Source organism: Oculina patagonica, chromosome 4 (genome assembly GCF_052425735.1).
Source record: "Oculina patagonica isolate OP01 chromosome 4, crgOcupat, whole genome shotgun sequence".
NCBI lineage: Eukaryota > Metazoa > Cnidaria > Anthozoa > Scleractinia > Oculinidae > Oculina > Oculina patagonica.
In genome coordinates, this window is record NC_135761.1 from 19776165 (window position 1) to 19798555 (window position 22391).

Below are 22391 nucleotides of genomic sequence, written 5' to 3' on the forward strand. Positions count from 1 at the left end.
ATAAAGTTCGCCTATTGAATTGAGAATTAAGGTGATTATAAAGTTATTAAGTCGTATTATAATTATAACCGTCTTATTTATGAAGGAATAGACTGCGGATAATATTTGAAACTTAAACCGTTTTCCCCTAATAGCTTCCAAATCAACTCAAAAACACACCGGAAAACAGGTTTAAAAACAAAATATTTATATAATGACTATGATATTTTTAAAACATTTGGGTTCCCTGACGGCGAGGCGCTTGTCCCTCCCCGCAAGCTCTGGCGGGGGGCACCTTCCCTTGTTTACGCCGGACCCCAACAGAATATATACATGGTCATATTTTTTAATATTCACGGAAGAAGGATCCAACGATAACATCTTAGATTTTGCTTTCACCTGTTTTGCCTTGACCTAATCAAGAACTTGGACAAAGGTAAGAACAAAAAAAAACTATAAAGCGAAGCAACGCAACAGAAGAACCTTAGACCCGGGAGTTAAAAGCGCTGTCATGCAACTATTTAGCAACTTTCACAAACGGTAGCTACCTAAAGTGAAACTTAATTACATGTTCAGCCCAAAAGTTTTTCATTTAGAGCTTATATTAATATAGCAATAATATGGTGCCTAAACCAATACTATACCAAAACGCAGGGTGCTATCTGGGATCTGGTCACGGCGGTTGTCGATTTCATGTGCCGGAAGTTACGCAAGTGTGAAATACATTATCTGCACACCGCATGACAAAGGGCCGACAAATCTCAGTTTTCGAAAAGAAGATTTGCCGGCCGAATCGATTTATCAACCACTGCTACTGTCCGGAACGTTTCGGTCCGATTTTCGGATAGGATATGCCTTCTAATTACACGGATAGGATAGGCCTTCTGTTTACACGGGGCCGTTCTGGAACCGGTGAGGACGGAACCAAAACTGAACCTGCTATTTTGCAGGTCAAGTTATGGAACCGTTCCGGACCGGTTCCAGAACCGTCCTGTGTAAACACATGGATCGGTGCCAAACGCTTCCGTGTAAACAGAGGCCGATCCGGTCCGGTCCAGTTCGGAACGGCTCCGGTCCGGTCCCGTGTAAACGTAGCCTAGCTGGTTAGAGTATAAAAATGACTGAAAAAACGGCAAGGACAGGACTAACACCAGGTGTCCGTCTTATAGAGATCTTCAATAAGGGAGAGTTGACTCTACAACTGTTTTGCCTTAGCCTAATCAAGAATTTGAACAAGGGTAAGAACTGGATAAAAAATATGCAGCAAAGCGAAGCAACGCAACAGAAGAACTTTCGACCCGGAAGTTAAAAGCGCTTTCATGCAACCATTTAACAACCATTTAACAACTCTCTCAGCCCAAAAGTTTTTCATTGAGAGCTTATGTTAAAATGATAAAAATAGTGCCTCAACCAATCACCAAAAAGCAGGGTGCTTTCTGGTCACGGTGGTTGTCGATTTCATGTGCCGGAAGTTACTCAAGTGTGAATTAATTATCTGCATACCGCAGGACAAAGGGCCGACAAATCTCAAATGGCGGTTTTCGAAACGAAGATTCGCCGGCCGTATCGATTTATCTACCCCTGCTGCTAAGCTTTAAGTTGATTTAAAGCAAAGTACTTCGTATTCCTGTTTACACTGATCAGTTAAGACTCAGGACTGTTTTCAAGAATGCATGGAAAAGAACTGTCACTTCAATACGTGGAAATCAGTTACAAATGGCGCGTCAAGAAAATTGGATAACAGCTTCGCCGAGGGCTTAGGTTTTGTCGTAAATGAGGAAAACAGGATTTACAATGTATCAGCGAACACCACGGTAAGCAAGTCTATGTTTTTATTTTACTCAGTTGAAGTTCACATGGGGAAAATTAACCTTTGCGTGGAATGTTTACATAATGTTGTTAAGATCAACAATGTCACGGTCGGTTAAATTAACGAATTTTAAGCAACTTTGAGATCTGAAAGCATCGCACTAAATCATTTCTCCAGGAAATCCTTTTAGTATCGAAAAGAACAATCATTTATCTGTCTAACACCAAATTTTCGGCCATTTATTTCGCTTCGCTCATACTTAAATAAAGCGATAAGTTTGACCTATTTTGAATTAAATCAAAAGTGTGTCGAATAAACTTAATTATATTTTGTAAATAAAAGGACTTTAAGAGCAGAAATTGCTTTCGACGTACTAATTTGATGTTATTCTTCGATATTAAATAGGTACTTTTCTTCCAGAGTGCTTTATTTTTCGACGCGAAGCTAACAAACTCGGCATAAATTTTGAGCTCCGAAAGCGTCAATTTTGCTGGATTTTAGAATTATCGATTTTCTCGAAAACAAATCGATATTTAGCCAAACAAAGTATACTGTGATTTATTTTATATTAAGGCCTACCCATGGTAAGAGAATGAGCGAAATCCATTACAGGGCTCTTGCCAAGAATTTTCATTTTTGTTTGAAATTTGTGCATATGTCCTCTTAATATGTGTGCTGTTTCACAAACGTACAAACGTGTTCTTAGGAGAAGCTTAAATCAATAAACGGGACGAGGTTTAAAACAAATCAAAAAGGTCAATTTGCTTGACTAAGAGCAGTTCATTTCAGTTCTGAACAGCGACACGAAACGATTTTACAAGCTAAAGACGTAAGTTTAATTTTGTTTTTAGGATTCTTATTTCGTTTTAATGGTACAGTAGATGCAACACTGGTTTTTATTCCCTTGCCCGTTAAGCGTATTCAGTTTTCCATTCAGACGATACAGGCGCTGAGTTTCTTCGTACGAGTCTCGCTAGAACACTCATTTATGTTTTGAAATAATATCATTTATCTTTCGACTAGACAGAGAAATTAAATATACAGAAACAAAGATAACCTAATTTTACAGTTGTCCATACGTATACTCAATTCTCCTCTCATCAACTAATGAATGATTTTTGAAAAGTCGGTTTTACTAAACCATTAAGGCATTTCAATAATCTATAAATTCAAAATGAGACTAAATCCTGTTAACGTGGTTTTCGTGGCTTCTAAATGAGAAAACGGATCTACTATGTTTTAGTAATACAAGTGTTAGAAAATCAATCGTTTTAAAAATCCCTTACAAGAAAACACGTGTGTGAGATTTCCTCATGGTTGCAACATTAGGCATCAGCAGTTTTCAAAATTTTCCTGACAAAAATATATACAAAAATATCTAGTAGCGGCTTCCAGCTTCCACTTCCAAAAATTAACTCATCGCTAAATAACTTCGACCAGTGTTCGAGTATTCAGTATTCGGGAAAACTAATTAAGGTGACTCACTTGTAGTCACCTAATCCATTCAAAGCGTTTTTGTGCATTTTTTTTTTACTTATTTAATACAGATTTGACGTTTTTCATTTTTTTTTTCGTAAGCCCTGACTAAACGGTAACGCAACGGAAAGCAAGTAGTCGCAAGTTGAACTTGCGTAAAAGCTTGCGTTGGGTGGCCAAACGGACTCGCGAGTGAACGCAAGTTATCAAAAAACCCATTTAAATGCTACTGCGCGCGCTGCAATGCAGTATTTGAAGTAAGCAGCAAAACTTGCGTTGACTCGTTGATCTCTATCAAAGTCAACGCAAGTGCACGCAAGTCCTGGCCATACGGAGACGCAAGTAAACGCTAGTTGAAAACTTGCGTCCACTTGCATCTCCGTTTGGTCAGGCCTTTAATTTTTACTTATATGTTTTCGGACATGGATCTTCATTGAATAATTTAGATAAAATTATAATTATTGCACATTTTTTTACGTTTGAATTGGAAAAGGAATAACAATTTCAGTGTTTGTTAGCGGTAAAACTGAGGGTTTATCGTGGAAGAAAAAGCCAACTTGTTGTTTCGTGAGAAATCCAAACCTTTCAGCTAATAACTCGTGCGGGTTGTTGCGGTAAACAGCTAAGAGTTTCATTTCGCATCTCATTGATTGGTTGCAAGACAATAAACATTCCAGAAATAGTTTTAGACGTTCACGGTTCTCCCGCGGTTTCACTGTAATTTGGAATTCGCAGCAGTCAAGCAAAGGATAGTATTAGAATGTCCAGAGTCCGTATTTTGACTCTCTTCAAACAAAGGCACAGAAGTAGACTGTTGTTTTTTTAGACTTGAGTTCTCTATTAAGCAGTTCTTGTCATTAATCTGAATTTTTTGCTGCATGAATTTTGTCGCCCCGCTTAGAAAAACTATAGTGTGCAATTGTATTCAAAACTAGGAACAACTTGCGACTCACACCCATTCGTGAAAATAAGTCTGATCAAACGCAGAAATATAAGCCGTTACTTCATTAAACTGAAAAGGCAGAGAAAGCAAATAGTTTTAGCAAATGAATCGAATGACAGCGAATGAATGCTAGAATGAAAATGACATTTTTTTTTTTTTTTTTTTTTTTTTAATTTTATTCAGCATATGACACAACAATTACAAAACATACTAAAATAACTAACAGTATCGACAATTCACATGAAGCGCGTCAACATAGTCCATTATAACCGTTAACGTACTGACAATACTACAAGACTAGAATAATTACTAACAAAAAAAAATAAGTTACAATGATATACGCTGCTTACATTAAAGTTACTTACAGAAGAATAAATTACCCACAAATAACTTACGATCAATTGACAATATGTATACTGTTTCACAAACGTGATCTTACCAGACCTTACAAAAAAAAAAAAAAAAAAAAAAACAATTTGCTTGACTAAGAGCACTTCATTTTAGTTCTGAACAGCGACACGGAAGGAACTTACAAGCTGAAGATGTAAGTTTTATTTTTTTTTGGTATATTTTCTTCGTTTTAATGTTTTATTCAACACTGGTTTTTACTCCCTTGCCCGTTTAGATACAGGCGCCGAGTTTCTTCGTACGTGTCTCGCTAGAACATTTATCAAGTTATGTTTCGAAACAATATCATTTATCTTTCGACTAGACAGAGAAATTAAAGTCACAAAAACAAAGATAGCCTAATTTTATAATTGTCTTAAACTAAATTCTCCGCTTATTAACTTATGAACGGTTTTTGAAAAGTCGGTTTTACTAATCCAGCAAGGCATTCCAATAATTTAAAAATTGAAAATGGGACTAAATCCGGTTAACATGGTTTTTGGTGGCTTCTAAATGATTAAACTGATCAACTAATGTTTCAGTAGAACAAGTGTTTAACAATCAATCCTTTTTAAATATTAAACTTTTACAAGAAAACACGTGTGTTAGATTCGTTAGTTGAAAAATATAATTCAATCTTCCTCATGGTTGCAACAGCAAGCATCATCAGTTAACAAAATTTCCCTGACTTTCAAATTTCCCTGACTTAACCAAATAAATACAAAACTATTAATTATGGTAGCGGCATCCAGCGTCCACTTTCAAAAAAGATTAATTTTGATTTTATTTCAGTTTTTTTTTACTTAAATCTCATCACTGAAATAACTTCAATTTACTGTACGAGTCTCGGTAGAATATTCATCTATGTTTTGAAACAGTATCATTTAGCTTAATAAGATACAGCAATTAAAGACACAAAAACAAAGATAGCCTAATTTTACAGTTGTCAGTATTACACTAAATTTGCCGCTCATCAACTTATGGATGGTTCTTGAAAACCTGGTTTTACTAAACCAGTAACGGTTTTCATGGCTTCTAAATGAAAAAACTGATCTACTAATGTTCCGGTAGTACCATTAAACAATCAATTCTTTCAAGACACCTTACAAGGAAAAACGTGTTTAAGAGCCATTATTTGAAAAACATAATTCAAACGCCTTCATGGTTGCCACACGCATCAGTTCCAAAATTACCTGATTTTTCCCTGACCAAATAAATACAAAAATATCTGTTATAGTGCGGCCTCCAGCCTCCTCCTTCGTTCAGTATTCAGGAAAACTCACCTGTAATCACCTAATCATTCAAAGCGTTCTTTGCCCGTTTTTGCATTTATTATGTTTACTTGTTAAGACTATTTTATCAGACTTATTTAATACAGACTTACATGAATTTTCTAAATACCTTAATTAATAAGTATATTAATGGATCAACATTAAGAGCCATTACTACAAGGACACACGCCAGAATTGTTTCGGGGTGATTTTTCAGGCAATTTTTGCAACGATTTAATCGGAGGTGTTTTATGAGTGATTACAAACAAGCACGAGCATTAAAAGCTTAGCTAGGCGATCAAATGTTTAAAAAAAAGCCACGGCGTTCAAATGTCTTAAAAAGCCAGGGCGATCAAATGTCTTAAAATCCCTACTTTTTTTTCTTATTCTTGTTTTCACTTGACGTAATCAAAATGCGAAAACCCAGAATGGCAAGACCCCTGAGTTTTTATTCTTCACTGACTATTATATATATCTTGTTGCAGGTTTTAAGCTCGATAGAGTTCGCCATCTTTTGAATTTCGGAGTTTCACGCCACACGAGATCAAAGATGGCCTCCAGAAGGCTGTCACGTTTTCTTAAAAAAAGTGCCTCATCCCGCGATTTTTAACAATCGGAACAGTTGTGGTTTTGCGAGAAGTGTTTATGTGAATGTTTACTTGTTCATGAGGGTGACCTGACAGCTTTTTGTAGCACAATTTTAATGCCAGGTCTTTTCATTGATTTTACGGCCACCATGTTGGAGCCCAAGCAGTTGGGCTTCAACATGGCGTTTCCATACTGCGCTCTCTAAATTGGCGTGAATCATTTAGACGGATAACTAGAGTACGGAATATCGAACAGACGTTAGAATTGGACAAGTAGTTTAAATACTAGATTTCTACAACCCGTAATATTCTTGATTTTTTTTAGTTTAATCAATAGTTTTGGATTTATTTTTTTCGCGACGTGACAGTGGCCTGACAGTGAAAACCACCCATTCTAACTATCTTATATGATAGCTTTGTAGTAGGAAGAATCTTCCTTATTTCAGTATTTAATTTTTTTTCGATACAGACCTCGTTATGTCAAGGTGGACAAACTGGGAAAAATGGTATTCCCGGTATGCCTGGCATGCCGGGTTCCCCTGGGGCACCTGGCCGTGATGGATGTGACGGAGCCAAAGGAGTCGAGGGAAGTCCGGGAAAGACTGGACTTACTACTTAAAGAGGGCCATTATTACTACTTTTGCTGTGGAAGAGCATTTTCGTGGCCGACTTGGTTATACATTGAGTTATTCTGTTTGGCAATCTTTTTAAGGTCATTGCCCTATATTGCATTGCGCATCCTTACTGCGCAAAAAAAATACGCGTAATTATAGCGCGCGCACATAAACAAAATGGCGGCTTTTTTCTATGCGACTTAGTCCGCGAGAGAAGTAAATTGTCGCTTTCTCGTAAACGAGTATGGTGACCTACCAATTTTCTTTCATATTATGGGTGTAGCTATCAAATTCTTTCTGTTAAATGAAAACAGATCAATTCCAATGTTTGAAAAATAAATTATCGCTAAAAACTTGTAGTTTGCCAGTACTCGCAGAGGAATTATAAAGGAATTATATGGAATATACAAGGTCTTCCTGCTCCTAAACGAATATGGTGACCCCCCTTTTTAATTTCAAAATTTAAGTTCCCTTAAAGTAATAAACCAGTAGGCGAAGTTTGGTTAAAAATCTATGATTAGTTTTATTTCTGGGCAATGACCTTAAGTTGTCTTCCTCACGTCTCAAAGACGGGCAAGCATCTTACCTAGATCACAGGGGTAGCATTCTATTAGCAATATCTATTATTACCTTATTAACAAAAGTTAGTCTGTCCCCTTGTCTTAGTTTTGTCTCGAAATAACAATTTATTTCTTTTCTGAGTATATAAACTGCGAGATCCAATACTACTGATGATGATAATATTGTATGAAAATATTGCAAAATTAAAAAAAAAAGAAAGAAATAACTACTAGTTATTTCTTACTTTTTTTCATTTTGCAATATTTTCATCCATTTACTAAACTTATTTCGCTTCTTCTCCTTTCCAAGTCGAAAATGACTATTTTTCTTTTACTTTAAAGTGTCCCCATTTAGTGGTTTTATTACTGCTATTTTAGTTTTTGACACTCAAATAAAGATTTTATTATTATTATTATTATTTAAGACCAGATTTATTATTATGACTGGTTATCATCTCCTTAGAACTGCGAATTTATGAAGAACTTCACAGACACTTCCCTCCATGTTTACTTTGCTGGTAATCTCAGGATTGCTGGTTGTGACGACTGCTGTAGCCGTTGGTATTTCACCTTCAATGGCGCCGAGTGCAGCTCTCCTGGACCTATTGACGGTGCGTTCTACATGGCAAAAGGCAAAAGCAGCAACCTTCACCGTCACCGCCATATTGAAGGTCACTGTAATAACATTCACAAGGGAAAGGTGCGAGTGGGATTCTGGGTTGGCAAGTGTACCACTGGCCAAATGATTGCCGATGCATACACAGGCTGGCATTCAATGTCCCGGATCTTCGTCGAAGAGGTGCCAAAAGCTCAGCAGTAAACACGCGACACGTGATCCACTGGACTTTGTAGAAGAACTTTAGTATAGTAATGATAGAAAAACTACACTGTTGTCTTTAGAAGCGTTCGTTACATCAGATTTGAAACTTATGTATCAGCTGAGGAATAAAGTCCAGGTATATTACTAAATGGCTGTGTGCTTTCATTTTTTTCTTTAATTTGTACTTGCTTGGCACTTTTTATTATTAAGATGATTCCTTAGTATTGTAGCGCGCATCCTTTCTGTGCAGAATTTTACACGTACGGTAATTAACGCGCACATACACAAAATGGCTGTTTTTTCTTTTGGCTCGCATTACAGATTAATCGTCATTTTCTCGGAAATACGCACGGTGACCTATATTTTTATTGCGCAATTTCTGTGTACAAGTTATTCTCTTTAAGTTAAAAATTAATAAAAAGTTGAAGAAAAGAGTTTTAGCTAGAAGCTTCCACAGAAACGTTTTAATAGGGCGCTAATTTTGACCTCTAAAACAACGACTCGAGGATCTTTTTGAGTCGATGCCGTTTGATATGGTGTGATTTTCCCATACATCGTTTCATACGCTCGAGACTTTCTATCTATTAGGTGTATTTTTAAGTTTACTTCACTAAACTTTGCTTCCAGCCTCCGCAAAATGTAACGTGGACGTGTAAAATAACGCGCCTGATTAGATACCAGTAAAGGCATAATAAATTGGGTAACATTGGACCCTTCTATTTCTTTTGCGAGCATATGACCTTTCTTTTAATGTACTTTTCGAAAGAGCGCTTCGACATTCAAGTAAAGTTTCGTAAAAACGTTCGACAACTATAATTTCTAAGTAATCGCCTAAATAAAACAATTTTTCCTTCCCTATGTTGATTTATGTCTCAGTTACGCTTAAGTAAACAGAAAAAGGGGGAGCACTTGTTAAGGGTCTATTTTCAAAAGTGTTAAATTCAATCATTTAAAACTCAAATATTTGCCGTCAAAATATTGACTCAGTGACGTTTGGAAGTGATCTTGGTATGTTGAAAAGATTTTTAGTTACCGTCTGTAGGCTAAAACAATTCACGTTGTATGGTGAAGCTGTAAGGTTGAAAAATTATGCATTAAGCTCTTTTGTCGGTTAGACTGAAACTAATGAATTAAAATAAGAAAATAGTACGGAAAAAATTTTCACTGTTGACGTTCATTTAAACTTATTTTGCCGAATTTCGAAAAAAAAAACTATGGATAACGAAAAGAACACAAAATTAAACCAAAAATTACCTTTTTGGATGTAGGGAAGAAAAAAGGAAACGATTGCTTCTTGGTCAATAACGCACTGGGAGACAAGATTTAGAAGATGCTAGTGGTCAAACACTTTATACAATCGTTCCTCTTCAGTTGTAGAAAGGAAAAAATCTACAAGCACGCAGTTCGATGTATCCTTATAAAAGAACTTCATCGAGAGTGGAATACAGGAAATGTTGTGCGCTAGAATATTCAAATACTCGCCACTGATCAAAATATTGACTCAATGGCGCCACGAGAGGCACTTGACGCGCGTGCAAAATTTTCCTTCGTGCGAGCCAAGAATTCTCTTCCTTTCTGTCCGCAGACACCCTCACTTGATACCCAAGCTTTCGTTTTGCTTCTAAAACTCGATGATTTTCATTTTTAACCGTTCACGGTTATGCAGTCTATACGATTAATATATTCAGGCATGATTTACCGTAAATCAGTTACCCTTATTTATCCCAATGGGTAATACAATGACGGACGATGGGATCGAAATGGGTCTTGCTTTCTTTCTCTAACTGAACATTTTTCTATTTATCTTGACAATTCGATAAAAATTAATAATAAACACATCACGGCTCACAGTCTGAAAAGAGTTTGTTTGTATTGATTACATTAACATCGCAGTGTTCGTGATTACAAATGCACAAACAAGCCGTTAAATTTGAATATTTGAATGATAAGAAAATTGTTATATCAAACAAACTTAACATTGATCATTGTTAACCAAATCTCATTTTTTCAAATTACTTGACGTCTTAACCTTATTTTGACACACTGAAAACCAGAAATCACCTTCTTCATTGGACGATGAGAAGGGCTATCGCAAACATTTTTGTCAGAAATGTCAGTAATAAACGGCTAACAACAATGCATTCGTGCTCAACGACGAACCGGTAGGAACAAGAATTTAGGTCAAAATTATAAAACCAAAATGAAGGAAAAATTTCCAAGCGCAAAGTTCGATGTATCCTCGACAAAAAGAGAAGACTTTTAAGAGTCCTTACAGGTACGACCGTTGTCGCCTTTTCTTTTTTGGTTTATTTGATTTTCTGTTTCTTTGAACAGTAAGTGCGTAGCTTGATCGCTAGATCAGTGAATATTACGTTAGATGGCAGAACAGTGGAATCCCGATTTTTCGAACCTGATCCAAGGGTAACTTTCGTCAGGTACGATTGTCGTCGCCTTCTTTTGGTCCAAGTGATTTTCTGTTTCTTCTTTGAACAGTAAGCGCGTAGCTTGATCGCTTGATCGGTGAATATTACGTTACATGGCAGTACAATAGAATCCCGATTTTTCGAACCTTCAACGGAAGCTATCGTCAGGTACGATCGTCGTCGCCTTCTTTTGGTCTAAGCTATTTTTTGTTTTCTCTTTGAACAAGAAGTGCCCAGCTTAGCGAGCGTGGGTTTTCAAATAATTCGTAAACAAATTCGTTATTATCTAAACGTTACAAGGCAGTACAGTGGAATCCCGATTTTTCTAACCACCAAGGGAAATGAGTGTTTGACTGAGGGAAGGGAAATATTTTTTGGTTTGAGTTATCTCGAGGTTCGAGACATCGATGGTTCGAGAAATTGTAGTTGCAACTCCCAGTACATGCATACTCTTATAGAATTTCTTTTATTTGTGAGTCAATATTTTTTTGCATCTAAAAATTCAGCAACTAATTGTTCGTTAGTTGAATAAGGCTTAAAACATAGTCATGCGCCTAGCTGTTCAAGTAAATAACAATCCCCATAGCAGTGGACTGAACACACATTTAATGTAGCTTTTCTTTGTTAGAGTTCAGACATAGCAAGCGACTATGGTTCAGATACGTTTTACAGAGTTTAGATAAGTTGTTCCAGTTCCAGGCCACAGAATATTTTGATGTGTGAGCTGGAATGGGCTCACTCTAATAATGGATGAAGGAAACATGGTGTTAAATTAAGCTAACGAATTATTAAACCTGCTTGATCAATATTGACGAAAATTCCAATTTTTACACAGTAACAATGAAAAAATAATTCCAGCTCGACATCAAATAACGGAATATGAACAATCACAACAGTTATTGATGCTGGTCGTGAATGGAATCTACCACTTTCTTTCATCACCTTTCAGTTAAGAAAATTGTCTGAACCGCACAATTTCCGAAGGAAGAGACGAACAAACTTATAAGCTGACTTTTTACGCTTTGTGGAGACGCGAGGTACTCAATTCAGTACACGCAAGGTGATGACCTGCACTGTGATTTTGTTGACATCTTTGGTCGCAAATCAAAGCCTTCTTCTTGATCCAAACTGAGACTTCGTCGGCCGAGGATCCAATCAATTGATAGATTTTTTATACTATCTACAGTTGCTTTGTTTTTTAAAATCAGTTAAGAAAAGAAAACAACAAAACGTTTTCCGTTCGTGTAAAACAAACACAAACACTTGAACCGAAATATTTACGATGAAACATTATAATGACAGCCGCGAGTGAAAACGCTAGGGAGTTACTGCGGTTGGTTAGAATTGAGTTATGTGTACGAATATCGTGACTGAGCAGACACTTGCACCTCATTATAAAAGAGCTAGAGAGGAAAAAAATATTATTTTCTTTTTGCTTCCAAAGTAAGTTGATTTCCATATGGACAGTAAGATGAAATTTCTGTCTTACTAAATAAAGCTTTTGTTATCGTTGAGGTAGACCTGTTTTTAAATGTAAAGCGTAGCTAATGTAATTATGCCGCAAGATCGAAACATTTTACGCTGTTTAGGGTTTAGACAATAAAGGGAACGCACTCTTAATCATATTTCTGGATTGAAATTTTGCAGTTAGAATACTGATGGACGAAATCGCTTGTAAACATGAAATTAAATAATTATCTCGTAATGTTCCAAAGATTATTTACTTTGGCCTTAGGTTTAAGAAACTAGTCTTTTTTTATAATCCAGGACACGATTATTATTTTTTTCTTTCGCAGCAGAAAGTCATTGTTGAGGATGGCTTTGGTTTGTTTGAATATTGCATAGCAGCAGTAACTGACGTGACAAGAATAAAAGGCTTCATCCTATTGGACAAATCGACGACTGAAGAAAACGTTCAGTGTAGAAAGCGAATAGCATTTAACAATTAGACTACGAGCCCGAGTTTTCTATGAGCAAATAGTCAACGAGGCGCAGCCGAGTTGACTATCGCTCATAGAAAACTCGGGCTCGTAGTCTAATTGTTTTAGTAGAAACTCTAAAGGATTGCAGTCCAAAACCTACAATATTGTGCACTTTGGAGACAAAAATCAAGCAATTTACCGCTTACCGCTATCGGCGAATAGAAAACAGTGGGAGAACCAATCAGATTCGCGTATTTCCAATAGAACACAGCTGAGTTTCTACTAATGCTTGTTAGATAAAATAGATATTACGTTGTGTACATGTGTTTGTTGTTTTCACAAACTTGTTCTGACGGGAACCTCACTAAACAAACAGTAAGTCAGAAACAGTGTGTAGTTGAGGTTTATTTTTTAGCTTGAAGAAGTAACGATGTAAGTTTGCGTTTCTTTTATCTTATTTTTGATTTCTTTTCTGGTTTTGATGTTAAATCTAACATTCATTCTTTTTTTTCTTCCGTTTAGCTTTCTGTTTCCCATCTGACGACACAGACGCTGATTTTATTCAAAGGTAAATGATTTAGTGTTAAAACTGAGATGCATGCAACTAAACTAGGTCGGCAGTTTTAGAGACAGAGACAAAGGCTTTCAATGCGCGCATATTAAAATGACGTTGCTTGAAAAATTCAGAAAACAAGAAGTAATTAATTTGCAGACAGCCCTTTGCGTAAGTTTGAACTATTTCGTTAATCTTGACTAATTTAGCAGCTCAGATTTTTTATGATATTTCATTGATAAGAGGCAATTCACGTTCATGTTCATGTGACAATCTCTTTCCGGCTCTGCATTGCTAGGTTTAATGTTATTTTTTTCTGTAAATGGAAGATATTTTCCGTCAAACAAGTTAGTCCGGCTCAAGTTAATTTCATCAAATACACGTACACTTCACTGACATTTTTTTGATCATCCATGATATAAGTTTAATAAATCATGTTCACCTTTATCGAGTTCTTTCAGCGAGTGACTCTGATCAACCCCTATCTTTCAACCACAAGGTCTAGCTAACTTTAGAAGAGCGATTTTTTTAGTGCAAAACACTGTAACATAAGCCTTATAACAAGCTCAAAGGACACACAATTCTTATGCAGTAAATTACTTTAGACCAAAATGTGAAGGAAATAATAAAGATGATTTAGACCAAAATGTTGTGATAAAACAGTTTGTACGTGTACATTTTAACCCAGATTAGGGACAAAGATATTGCACTTGTATAATCAAACACTCGTCTAGATTAATCTTTTACATCAAGAACAGCACTTTGCTCAGATTTCGCTAACCTGATAACCACCTCATATAATACCTAGTCATATATATATAACCTGACACTCTCTCTTAATTCAGCGAAAATTTATTTCATTTTAGAATTCACAGCAGCCAAACAGAAGATATTACCGGACATTTTTCGAACAAAGGCGCAGAGTTAAAACAGTAGTTTTTCTTAGAGACTATATTAAACAGATCGTGCTATTTGTCTGATTTTATTTTATTGCAGAATTTTATCGTCCAGCTTTAAAAAAAAATGTGCAATTGCTTTCAAAAATAGAAACATGTGACTCACACTCATTCGTGAAAAAAAAGACTGAGCAAATACAGAAATATAAGCTGTTATCCCACTGGACAAAAAGCAGAGGAAAGCAATAAGTTCTAGCCAATGGCATTGTTCGTTAGATTAAAATAACAATTTATCAGTATTCTGTTTCACAAACTTGTTCTTACGGGAACCTAAAATTAATAAACCGAAAGCAAAAAGGTTTGCTTGCCTAAGAAAAAAGTAGTTCACTTCAGTTCTGAACAGCGACACGAAAGGATCGTACAAGTTGAAGATGTAAGTTTTATTATTTTTTGGATTCTTTTCTTCGTTTTAATGTTAGATCTAACACTTGTTTTTATCTCCTTCCCCGTTTAGCGTGTTCATTTTTCCATTCAGACGATACAGGCGCTGAGTTACTTCAAAGGTAAGTGATTCAATTTACTTTACGAGTCTCGGTAGAATGTTTATTTTCATGTTAAACACTACTGCTTAGATTTCGACTAGACAAAGCAAAAAAAAAAAAATGATATAACCAGATTTTTAAGTTGTCAGTATTGTACTAAATTCTCTACTCATCCTATTGTGAATGGATTTTCAAAAGTTGGTTTTATTTAACAACTAAGGCTTTCAGTAATATAATTCAAAGTGGGTCTAAAATCCTCAAACGCAGACGTTATGATGAGAAATCTTCGCTGCTATTGCTCCAGAAGTACAAATGTTAAACAATCAAAACTTTTTTTTTTCCCGCGACTGAAACCCCTTTACTTCAGTGTTAAATCGAATGTTTGTTTTTAACATTTAAAAAAAAAGAAACATTATTTACAATCCGATAATCTGGATAATTTATACAAGTTCTTATACTATAAATGCTGCTTCTAATTTTTCAACTCTGAGCAGGCTTTTAAGAAAGGAAAATGGAAAATTTTAGCTTTGTCTTTATTAGTGACTTTCTAACTGTATGACAAATTGGCCTTCTTAATTTTGTCCTATCGATACGCTGTTTAACTAACTTGTTCAGTCAGAAGCTCGATGTAAGCGTTTCAGTTTTCAAACGAGCACTGGTTTCCTCGCATACTTTGCTTATGATTTTGATTTGTTTCAACGAAACAGAAATTTTGTCGTCCCGCTCAGAAAAAAAATAAAGTGTACAATCTCAAATAAAAAAAATAGGAACAGCATGCGACTCACACCCATCGGTGAAAAAGAGAAGATTGTGCAAATGCAGAAAAATACGCTGTTATTTCATTGGACAAAAACCAGGGGAAAGCAAACAGTTCTAGCCAATAGTATTGCTGGTTAGAATAAAAAAAAAAAACAGTTAATATGTATGATGTTTCACAAACTTGTTCTTACGGGAACCTAAAATCAATAAACAAATCAAAGGGTTTGCTTGCATAAGAAAAAGTAGTCCACTTCAGTTCTGAACAGCGACACGAAAGGATTGTAGAAGTTGAAGATGTAAGTTTTATTATTTTTGGATTCTTTTCTTCGTTTCAATGTTAGATCTAACACTCGTTTTTTTCTCCTTCCTTGTTTAGCGTGTTCAGTTTTTCCATTCAGACGATAGAGGCGTTGAGATACTTCAAAGGTAAGTTAACGTTGTTCAATTTACTTTACGAGGATCGGTAGATCATTCATTTTCATTTTGAAACACTATTGCTTACATTAATATGGTTCAAAATGGGTCTTAAATCCCACGAACGTAGTTTTCAAAGGTTCTTAATAAGAAATCTTTGCTGCCACTGTTCCAGAAGTGCAAATCAGGTTTAAAAATCGGGTTTGTTTTCGCCCGACTGAAAACATTTACTTCAGTGTTAAATCGAAAGTTTCATTTTAACATTTAAGCGATTAAGATAGATAGTTTATTGATATTCTTACATGACAGTCTAAAAACTGAATTGCGTAAAAATTTACAGAGATAAATTATTAAAAATACAACTATTAAAATCTATTATAACTATATTAAAAAAACAACTATTAAAATCTATTATAACTATATTAAAAATTTGACATAGAAGGAAAAAAACTATGTTTAAAACGATTTGTTCTAGCCTTACATGCTTGAAAATGACGTTGTCTTCTGAGGTTATACATATTTACATTTTCTTGTGGTATGTACTTATGTGCAAATCAGGTTTAAAAATCGAGTTTGTCTTCTTGCCTAATTTTCGAGTTTGTTTGTTTTTGTTTTCGTTTTAAAGAAACATTATTTACAATCCGGTTGACTGGATAATTTATACACGTTCTTAAACCGTCAATGCTGCTCGACGAATTATTAACTCTGAACAGGCTTTTAAGAAAAGAGAAAGTGGATATTTTAAGCTTTTTCTTTATTGGTTACTTTCTAACTGTGCGCGCGGACAAATAGGCCTTCTTGTATTTTTGATACGCTGGTTCATGAAGTCGTTCAATCAGTTGCCCATAGCATTGAGCAGAGTAGACTGTACTAGCTGACGTTGCAAGCGTTTCAGTTTTAACACGAGCACTTCGGACCCCTTCGATTCCTCGTATACTCTGTTTATGATTTGATTTGTCTCAACAAATCAAGCCAACCAATGAGGTTAATTTAATGACGCTAAGTACAAGTTAAATGTGTCCAACTAGATGGTGTCTTTTAGGCCAGGTTTGTAAGAAAATGAAACAAAAAAACAACATAGCACCTTAAAAAAACAGGAATGAAACATGAAACTTCAAACAAATAAAAGCCCATTTTATCAATTGCCTTTATTTGCACAATTTACAGTCATTGGTCCCTGTAACACCAAAAGTATTTGAAATGATCTATTTTGGCTGGCGACACGTAGGCAGTTCTAAAATTCGTTTTAACACGAAACTCGTCAAAACAAAACAATGAAATTTAACATGTCAGACTTATAGTCATTGGTCAGTTTATAAATAATCTGACCAATGGAAGTGCTGGATGTATTTCGATAGTTTACACGTAATCAGTTAGTAAACGCGTTTTTACGCGAAACTTCAAATTATCATGATTACAAAAAAAAGATAAAATGTTTTGATACATTGCCGGAGTATCATTGCCATTTAGATGCTTACTGGTGCAGTTAAGTTGAAGAAGGTAGGCATTTAATCGACTTGTAATCTTTCACACTGTAAAGGTAGGAGTTTTGCCTTGCTCTAGTAATTTAACAAACGATTTAAATAAACATGATTTTCTTCTTGCCTAATTTTCTTTTTTCTGGTAAGTTTTACAAGAAGGTTACTTTTTAACTGTACGACCGGTAGGCCTTCTTGTCTTGTCATACGCTGTTTTATAAATTTTAGTTATTTGAACGAGAAACTTGTTACAGGGCCAAGAGAACACTCTACTAGCTGATGTTGTAAGCGTTTCAATTTTAAAACAAGCACTCGTTTCCCCGTTTACTTTGCCTATGATTTTGTTTTGTTTCGACCAGCCAAGCCAACTGTGTTAATGTTTTAAGGCTAAGTATGTGAAAAATGTGTTCAACTTCAAGTACGATATCTTCTAGGCGAGTCTTGGAATAAAAAAAGAAAACGTTTTAGCGCCTAAAACAAGGATTGAAGCACTTTGTACAATCTGTAGGCAATGGTCTATTGTGATATTAAATAATTTTTGGTAGTGTTTTCCAACGTCTTTGTAACCCCCAAAAATGAATTTTTGACTCGTCTTCTTTGGGCATTTTGCAGATGACGTTTTTTGGTTAGCAACAAGTAGTTAGTTCTAAAACTCGTTTTAACATGAATTTAAAACAAAAAGTAAAAAGGTAGGAACTTTATCGACTACTAATCTTTCACAGTGTAAAGGTACGAATTTTGCCTTGCTCTTGTAAGTTAACAAACGGTTTAAGGAAACATGATTTTTTTCTTGCCTATTTTCCCTTTTCTGGAAAGTTTTACAAGTCGGTTTAATCTTGCAAGGTCCATAGACATTGTCAGGCGTAGTATTCGGTACTCCATTCATTACCAAGTAATCGGACATAAATGCAGTTTAAAAACTGGCCTTATAATGCTCCCTCTTTAAAAGTTAACATTTACTGTTGAAAAAAGCGGGGAGATGACCTTTTTTTATTATAACATTTACCAAAACTGAACAGCAAAAACGTAAATTGATTTTAAAAATCGTTGAAGAGTCACAGTCTTACTTCGTTATTGTTAATTTATTACCAGCCAGTTTTCAGAATTGGAGCTTCGTTGCCTGGGTTAAAAATGACATTTCAGCGCTACCTTTAGGCGATGGGCCTCATCTCATCTATTTTGTTATGCAATTCAGAAAAGTAGAGAAACATTGCAATACAAACAGCGAAACAATCCAATAACAAGATAATTATATTTCCACAGATTAAACGATACCAATGGGAAAATCTCGTATGAAGAACTCGCTGATCATGTGGTGTGTATTGTTTTTTGTGCTGATCACTTTGGGTTCAGCGACGGCCAACAATGTCAGCAGCAAACCAAGTGACAACAAGGTAAGCACGTTGTGTTTTTATAAAAAGTAGCCACCTCTATATTATTGACATATTTTTTTTTGTTAGGGATCATCAAGATGATATAAAATTTTCATGTTATATTTATATGTTACTTATTAATCGGGCGTGGCCGATTTATAGTTTACCCTTTGGTCGTCCTAGACGATAGTCTCCTGTCGGCTAAAAATGACGGGGATAGCCTGGGCCAATCGGTTTCATTTCAGTTTTGACAGTAAATCGTTGTAGGAACAATGGGTCGACTTTTGGGCTAATCTGCAATCTGGTTCTCTTCTTTGCTTCGGCGGGAGGACAGAGAAAAAAGCTTAAGGGGTAAAATACTAATAATCACCATTGTGAAACTGTAGTTGCTTTGACAAGTTGAAGCTATTTTTGTAAATAAAAGGGGTAACGTCATTCATGTCACGCAATGTTTTTGTGGGAAACTTTGAAACTAGACGCTTTGCTGGTTTCTACAAATAGCAGTGTGATCTGGCGGTACATTTTTTTGAGGCGGACTCCACTTTAAGACTATTTTTTTTAAATATTTAGCAAGAAGTATGTCGATTTTCATTTCCGCACAGATGGGCGACAAAGTCGCCTGTCACAAAGAGTAGAATGTTTGCAGAACATGGTTTGGATATATTTTAGATTTGACTAGTGACGTTAGTAAGACACTTCTCGAGACGTCAGCAAAACATTGGCAATGTACAGTATTGGTGTGAACTTGAATGGATTTTTTTACGAGATCAGTAAAGCTATCGAATGAAAAGATGACTTGTAAATGAAAACTTCGAATAATTATAATTAAATACCAATTGAATTTTAGATGAGAAATTCCGGAAGTGCATCTGTGTTCAAAATAGGAATTTTTGTACAACTTAAAGTTCCGAAAAAAAAGACCACATGTTTTGTAAAAATCACAGACAAACAGGCCAATGGGTTTTATTCACGAAAATACAACTTTCTTAAGAAAGTGTTTGTAAACAAGACAATGGAATCGAATTACATTTCACACGAAATTTGCATACATTTGAACTTGCAAAAAAGAAGTATCTCTGCCGAGACATAATAGCGAGACCTTACATTAATAATTATTGTATTCTGATCTGATTGTTATTTTTTATGCATTAACTATTTGAAAGTGGTTCTCATCGATGAAAACAAAACGGTTTTTCATTCACTGCTTGAAGTATTTATAGACGTGACAACATTCGCTTGATCAAATTACATTCTGCTCGAAATATTTTGTATTCATTTGTCCCGAAACTTTGAGGAAATTGAAATCTTTGTGGACAGTACTGCACAAAAGCAGTTCATAGAATTGAATAAAAAGATAAGAACCATATCGATAAAGGAAATTTTAAAACTTTAGTTTGGCTCATTTTGACGAAATTCAGGATTTTCAAAGACTGCCAGTAAACGGCTGTATCTTGTCTGTCTCTAACGATTTTGCTACGGTTTCGAACGAGCTAATTTTTCAACATGATATCATGGTAGCGGGCAGAAGTCGGTTCGTTCTGAATTTTTCAATACGGTATACAAGTTACAGGTCAATATACAGACCCTCTGTACAGTAAAAAACGTTTTGGGAACAAACCATTGTGAACATATTTTCTATGTTGATCAGTAAAAATCCTTAGTACGACATGGGGTTTGTTATCAAGTTCGTTAGTACGTTAATACTGCAAGGTGTATAACCTCAGAGCTACAGAATTATTATCAAGTGTGTTTTGTTTTATTATTAAAATTATTTTATTATTATTTGTTATTATTATATTAGCGGTTTATACTCTAAGGTCTTGGTATGGGAGATCAAAATTAAGGCACATTTCTGTTATTATCTGATTGCTTGGCACAGATTAGTACGATACCGAATTGGTTAGGCCATCCCAATAAAATGTTTCGTTTTCCATCGCCCCGTCTTTTGTGATGATGGGTCGGTCGGTCGGGCAAAAAAAAAAAAAAAACACTTGGGTTCCAGAGAAGGCCGGGCTGCTAAGTAAGAAAGCCTGATTACAAAGTCAACTCGAAAACGTGGTCTTTTCGTTCGTTATTCCTTATCAAATGTCTAAACAGTCTTTAAATAACGTAGTATCGATGTTTATTAAAGACAAAAACATCATATACCAATCGTTGTTAATAAAACAAGATCGTGTGCTTGTAAATTGAAGTACTTGCTTCTTTAACTAGAGAATCTGGAATTTTTTTTTTTTTTTTACTTTTCGAAAAAAATGGGTCGGTCGGGCGATGGGAAACGAAACATTTTATTGGGATGGCCTTAGGAAATGTAAACAAACATTTTAAAATTGAATGAGAGTAGAAAGGGAGGGAAAGGTGGGGGTGAAAGGCTAAGGAGAAGGAAAGGGAGGGAGAATTAAAATCCATGCTTGGTTATATTACGTAACCTTTGACTTCTGTTTTTTTCTCACAAGAACAAAACTTAAGGTGGGGTTCTACCTGAATTTGAATGGAACTTTAAGAGATTTAAAGAAGGGATTGAAGAAAAGAATGGAAACACCTCCAAACAGTTGACCCCCTCGCAAGAGCACTCCGGGTTGTCAGGAGACTGTTTGGTGTCCGTCCACCAATTTTTAACTTCAAATTCAAATTTTAAAATCACATTGAATCTCCAATATTTCTTATTTGTCTAAATTTTACTAATCCTTTGAGAAAAACTATCGCCTTCCAGACATCCCCCCCAAATCGTCCAAAAATTAACAAAATACTGCAAAACAAATATATATGGGATAAGTAAAGCTTTTTTGGATTCCTTGAAACGCGGCTGAAATGGTTTTCAGTGTTTTCCAGCCCTTATACTTTGGGTCAGTACTACTATTCTTCACCAGTTGCTATTACAGTAATGGTATGAAACAAATACGTAATCATTGGTCAATAAGTTGTGATCATTTTCTTGACAATAGTAGTTACCTGATTAGGAGTTGTATACTGTTCCATTAAAGTGTAAGGGCTGGAAAATACTAAAATGCGTCAGCCACCTAAAGCGTTGGAAAAATTGGTCTTCAGGTAAAAACTCCGCCTTTATCAAAAAGGCTCCACTTTGCGAAGTGTTACAAATTTATATTTTCTAGACGTCTAGTTCAATCGTTTATTTGTATTGTGCGAAATATATTTTTATAAATTGAGACCATTATGTCATTAAGTAATAATGCATTCTTGAAAACATTCCAGTTTGGGAAAACATTCAAATTTGGGAAAACAAGCCTGTCAAAATGACGTTGCCATGGTGATTTTAAGTTCTGGCACAATAACTAATCCTACCAAATTATTGCGAGATAAATTTTAGATAAACGCTCAAAGTTTGGCAGCGTTTGGTTGAATCTTGAAAAAGTTATAAGCGTCCAAAGTCAGCGCGGGCCTCAAAAGCCCCACCCCCCCCCCCCCCCCCGGCCTGAATAGGTTTAAGTGACTGTTTTTCCAGTGATTTTTACTGTACTGTACCCTGCCTTTCAAGTCAAAACAGATAGCTAATTATTAAGCGCCCGATTTTAAGCTTCTCAAGCTTCTCAAGCTTCTTGTTGTTTGTTCTCTACCCTTATGCTAAT

At 35.5% G+C, this 22391-nt stretch overlaps 2 protein-coding genes across 16 annotated transcripts in view; both read left to right on the forward strand.

Moving 5' to 3' along the window:
* Positions 1-8578, forward strand: part of LOC144651803 (collagen triple helix repeat-containing protein 1-like) — a 132810-nt gene extending 124232 nt beyond the window's left edge. For all 4 annotated transcript variants that reach the window (XM_078511808.1, XM_078511809.1, XM_078511814.1 and 1 more), the window contains one exon: positions 8091-8578. In XM_078511808.1, the coding sequence (XP_078367934.1) occupies positions 8091-8447 (357 nt within the window). In that variant the 3' untranslated portion in view covers positions 8448-8578. The remainder of the gene's footprint in view (positions 1-8090) is intronic.
* The window catches only part of LOC144651855 (collagen triple helix repeat-containing protein 1-like), a 72711-nt gene that overhangs the window by 22039 nt on the left and 28281 nt on the right, over positions 1-22391 (forward strand). Inside the window, exons 2-6 of one of the 12 annotated variants that reach the window (XM_078511892.1) lie at positions 10883-11038; positions 13315-13360; positions 14756-14804; positions 15919-15968; positions 18698-18828. In XM_078511892.1, the coding sequence (XP_078368018.1) occupies positions 18712-18828 (117 nt within the window). In that variant the 5' untranslated portion in view covers positions 10883-11038; positions 13315-13360; positions 14756-14804; positions 15919-15968; positions 18698-18711. Of the gene's footprint in view, positions 1-10882; positions 11039-13114; positions 13361-14623; positions 14675-14755; positions 14805-15801; positions 15839-15918; positions 15969-17397; positions 17497-18126; positions 18164-18697; positions 18829-22391 lie in introns of those variants that run through there. The other 11 variants (XM_078511895.1, XM_078511891.1, XM_078511903.1 and 8 more) reach the window with 11 other exon arrangements.